This window comes from Mesitornis unicolor, unplaced genomic scaffold, assembly GCF_000695765.1.
Source record: "Mesitornis unicolor isolate BGI_N332 unplaced genomic scaffold, ASM69576v1 scaffold18805, whole genome shotgun sequence".
NCBI lineage: Eukaryota > Metazoa > Chordata > Aves > Mesitornithiformes > Mesitornithidae > Mesitornis > Mesitornis unicolor.
Genome location: NW_010187716.1, coordinates 21,201 through 26,206, shown reverse-complemented (window position 1 = coordinate 26,206; position 5,006 = coordinate 21,201). Strand labels below are relative to the sequence as shown.

At 41.9% G+C, this 5,006-nt stretch overlaps 1 protein-coding gene across 1 annotated transcript in view; it reads right to left on the bottom strand.

The window, feature by feature from the left end:
• Positions 1 to 1,351: 1,351 nt before the first annotated feature.
• Positions 1,352 to 5,006, bottom strand: part of CIR1 (corepressor interacting with RBPJ, 1) — a 22,972-nt gene continuing 19,317 nt past the window's right edge. Inside the window, exons 8-9 of the mRNA XM_010185551.1 lie at positions 4,655 to 4,740; positions 1,352 to 2,944 (exon numbers count right to left, since the gene is read on the bottom strand). Of these exons, the coding sequence (XP_010183853.1) occupies positions 2,218 to 2,944; positions 4,655 to 4,740 (813 nt within the window). The 3' untranslated portion in view covers positions 1,352 to 2,217. The remainder of the gene's footprint in view (positions 2,945 to 4,654; positions 4,741 to 5,006) is intronic.

Here is a 5,006-nt window from a genome sequence, read left to right as displayed (position 1 = left end):
GGGCCCGCCAAGCGGCACCCGGCGGTGGCGCTGTTCCGCAGACGATGCTGTGAGGGCCCGCACCGGGGTCCGGCAGCTTAAGCGGGGAAAGCCGCGGAAACATCGCCTCACCGGCCCTCACCCTTCTCCTCCTAATTAGGTTTTGGACCTTTCCCGGGCCCGAGGGTGGTGGAGGAGGCTCATCCCTTTCACAGGCGCCCTGTAAGGATCGCTCCTTGCATGGGTAAGGTGGAATAAACCAGCCTAAGGAAAGTACTGAGAGCAGCGAGCCTCTTCCTCCAAAGCCACTGTGACCCTCCTCAAGGCTGTCAGGGCTGCCCCAAAAGCAGGAAATGTGTTGCAAGGATGCGTGTTTTGTTTCAAAGCTCTTCAACAGGTGGTCTTTGAGACAGATACATCCAAAGTGTCATTATTCTTTCAGTTTAACTTGCATTTGCAATGGCCATCCATCACAATAAACCCATGCCACTTGCCAGTCTTTTCCTAGGCAAGATACACATAGCACACACTAACTACATGTAAACAAATACAATGCAGAGCCTACACAAATGCCTACAACCGTAGATGTTGAGCTGTCCTTCCTTCTTCAGGTAGAAGTCACTGGCATTGGAATGGGCTAGACACTGGTGGGCAGATTCCTGTCCCACTCATAACCATCGGACCTGTAAGCAAGAGAGCTTTCTTTAGACGCACCTTCCAGTGCTTATTGGTCATTCCTCCTGCCTTTCATGTTGCACTTAACATGAAAACATTCTACCACAATATACACGTTCCCCTATCACATTACTCTCTGTCCTCTCTTACACAGAGGGATAATAAATCCTTCACATGAGGTTTTGTTTAGATCGTTTGTAAGGGCGTTTTGGCATCTCCTCCTGTTGTTTCTGAATCGGAGCTTACACACGCACATTCCTACAGGGCCCGACTCTACCAAAATGCCCTTTAACTCGCAGCTACTTCAGCAAGAACGCTGAGAGCAACCTAATGCAAACGGATTTAAAAGAAGAAGGTGACGTCCCTTAATGGCTCACCCTTTCAAACTCATTCACATGCACTTAAAAGACAAGCCAGGTCACTTCCACCGTGTATTACACTCCCTGTGATATTGAAAAGCTTCTGAGTGACCTTTCTAAGAAGCAGAGGTGGAACGGTAATAAAAGATAGTCCCGTCTGTCCTGTGAGGGAGGAGGGGAAGAAAGTTGCTTGGTGATGCCTTTTCACCTGCCCACTAACTGATGTACTTCCACCTGGCACCCTGAAATGGCAGAGAAGCGTTTCCTTTGCAACAAAAACATTGCGAAGAGTCGCCTTGTGCATTTGTACTGATTCAGAACTCTGGAGAAGAAGGTAATTCTTACTGTTTTTATAGAATAAGGTATTTTATTATGGAAGTTCATCTTTGTAACAACGTGTGCAGAAAATGACTGACAATCATTAAGAAAAAAAGGTTGTTTTGTGAAAACAAAAGGATGGCCATTTACATTACCTTCCTACCACAAACAACAAAATACCTTAAAACAGTCGAGGCAGTAAATATTCTCTTCATGTCTCGAGAGATTATTGAACAGTAACTTGACATTGTACTGACACACACCAACAGGGGTTCAAGATGTTTAGATAGCCCTGACCAAGCTGTACACTGCAGGAGGTCAAAAAATGTTGGCTACACACTTACGTGAACTATGTCTCTCTGTTGTTTTCACTCATGAAATTGATCTCTTACAGGGAACTTTAGGAAAAATGCTTCAGTATGAACAAAAAAACCAACCCTCTACAAGACAATGTGTTGATACCTGAAGCAGTGATGTTATCTAGAACTATATCAAACGTTTGGTAGCGCTTAACATAGCCCAGGACTCTTCCCAAATTCCTCTCTGCTTCCCCTCATGGTTGCATCTAAACAGAAATCATCATTGACAAAACCAAGAATATCACATACTGCTCTGAAATATTTTAAACCCCTAAAATCAGGTCTATGAATTACTGCATGTGTACAAGAGGTATTTGCCCAACAAGCATATTTATACAGTAAGAAAAGTATAACAACATTTATACCTAATTTACAAATATTGCAACATTATAGAAATGATGCTGTTGGCTTTATGTAGGAAATGCTAGTGGCAGAGGTTGGGAAATGAACAGCAATGTGTAATTGAGCCCTTGTTAAAGGTATTCATCAAAAAATGGAGACACTCTTGTTTGCACCTGTCCCCCAGACTATCTGGTTTTTTTCCTCTCTCTGCTTCTGCTCCTACTGCGTCTGCTCCTTTCTTTGTGTTCCACTTTACTGCACTTGTCCCTGTAGCTCTCTCTACATTTTTTCTTCTCTCTGTGCGCGTCTGCGCTGGGGCTTCTGGTTTCATTTTTCCTGTGTCGCTCTTCACCAGGGCTTTGACTTGGACTTCTTCTTATTTGCCTTTGCCTGGAAGCGCTGTGACTTGTGCAAGGGCTTCTCCTGCTCCCCTCATCCACGCTTTGGCTTCTACTATCCCCCTCCTTTCTTTCAGTCTCTCTCTTGCTGGTGCTGTGGTATTTGCCTTTGGACTTTCTTTCCCCCTCATAGGAGCTCCATTTGTTGTTCTCTGCAGAACTATCTGGCTTTAAAAGTCTGTACTTCTCCCTATCTTTGTCCTTGTTACCGTGACTACTGGAGAGATCTTCATAAAGTTTCTCCTTCCTCGTCTTTGCCTTCCCTTCTGAATCACTGCTGCTGCTGGCCTCTGAAAACGTGTCTTTTTTTCTTTTCTTAGAATCCATCTTCTTTTGTGCTGCTTTATCTCTGCTGTCAGTCTCGCTATCGCTGCTGCTTACTGAAGACTCGCTGGAGGATGAGGAAGAGGATCTCGTCTTATGTTTCTTGTGTTTACTTTTGCTTTTTTTCTTTTGCTGCTTTTTCTTCTTTCTGTCTTTCTTTTTCTTTTTCTTCTCCAGACGATCCAACTTCCTTTTATTTTCAAAACAGAAGAGCAGCGCAATCAGACACGTTAAGATACTCTACATTAGAGTCTTTTAAAGTTCACTACTTCTGAGAACCTACACAGTAAATAAAGTATTTTCCATAAAAACATGTTGAATTCCTCTCCTCTTTCAGCAAAGTGTTATTGTTAAACTTCTAACCTGACATTAACCACAGTAAGAATCCTCCTGTGACCCACAGCTGCTCCTTCAAAACTGGAGGAATACAATTCTTTTTTTATTCTTTAATTTAAAAAAAAGATAAGTAAGATGTCTCAATTTTGGCCTTGTAACTAGAACCAATACATTCAGCGGTGGGTTTTTCCCCCTCTGTCAGCCTGCTCTAGAGTTTGGAAAATCATTGCTGCTTTTGTTTGTGCATTTTCATACGAGATTTTGAAAATGAAAAAACACAATTAGCAATCACTTTCTATTAATGATGGAAACGGAGACTCTAGAGCCTACGTCTCTGAGTTCTTCAGGCCAATAACACTGATCTTTTCAACAACCTCTTCTGCTACAACTAGAAATTTACTGTTTCTGGCCATAAGTACCCTATTCCACCATGCACACGCATTCACTGTTTGACTGCTTTCACCTATTTTTCATTTTGCTTTCCCATTCTTCTCAAAAAATCAGTGCCCGAACAGTGAAACTACTTTCAGTGTATTAGAAAAAAAAAATCCCTTCAGACTAGTAACATTTAAAGGACCCAATTATTTACTGAACTTCAACTTTCAAAATATAAAGCATGATGATTTCACTGTTGGGCCAGCAGAAATTCAAACAAAATCTTGTTTTAAATTACTCAAACGACATACACATTCCTTACTTAAAAGAAACATAAAATACGCCAACTATTTTCAGAGAATGATTTATTATATATGCAAATCCCATATGTACCTACCTACTCATGTACCTGCTTAGCCATTCACCTGTCTCCCCTCCTCCCACTCCCCATACACAGAACATCTTTCAACCTAAAAGGCCGTTTTAAGTATGGGAACTACCAGGCAGCAGTTAGGATTTTTCATTGTAAACATTTTCAGGTTATTTCAAGAAAATATTCCAAACTACCAGAGAAAAGATAATGTAAGTCACCTGACATAAGAGATCAGTAGGAGAGAAGCAAAGAATGAAAACCTCATTAATTTTTTATTAGAACTGAAAAACCACAGGGAGCTCCCTCTGCTGGGGCAGCAAACCCTAAACCCTGGGCCGAGAGCAGCGTGGAGCCAGGCCAGCCTTGGCCTGGGGGTGCAATGTCAGGGCCAGTTTAGCCAGACAGGAGAGGATGACAAACTTTGCCAAGTTGTAAACCAGCAAACAAGAACATAAGAGTTTTTAACCCTGGAGGAAGTTACTGTAAACAATGGAGTGCAATTAATATTTTAAAATCGCAGCTGACAGCATCTGCGGTGAGCCGATTATTGTTATTTCAGTATCCCAGCTACATTGGAAATGAGTCCCAGTGCAAAGGTTTCATAACTAGATCAGAATGGCTACACTAAAACAAAACTACCAGATTAAAAACCCGTGCTGCATAATGCCATTTATGTCCAAGTGTATGCTAAACTAAGCTGACTTCCTTCTGTACTGATGGTGCTGAATCTTTCAACGGCACAGAAGAGTTACAGGGACAATTATGGAGTCAGAACTATTGGCGACACAGGCACCCTCCACTACGTGCCACACTCACCTTAGAAGTTTCTGTTTTTGCTTGGTTGACAGTGATTTTAAAAATTCAACTTCTGGATCATCATCTCCTTCACTTGCAACAAATTCCTAGGAAAATGTGGTAAGACGTTAAGCTCCTGCATAAAAATATTCATTCAGATTCCTGTATTAAAAATGATGCCTCTATGTACCTTATTTCTGCACAGGCATAAATGTATTTGTATCATTAAGTCAGCTTAAGACTCTTTGCAAAGAGCAGCACGCTCGCTACAAAGCGAAAAAACCCCCACGTTCTGTCTCAAAGCTGAGTAGGTGTTATAATGTGGGGGTTACACAACAGCAGTTATTAGTAACACATGAAAAAAAAATCACTG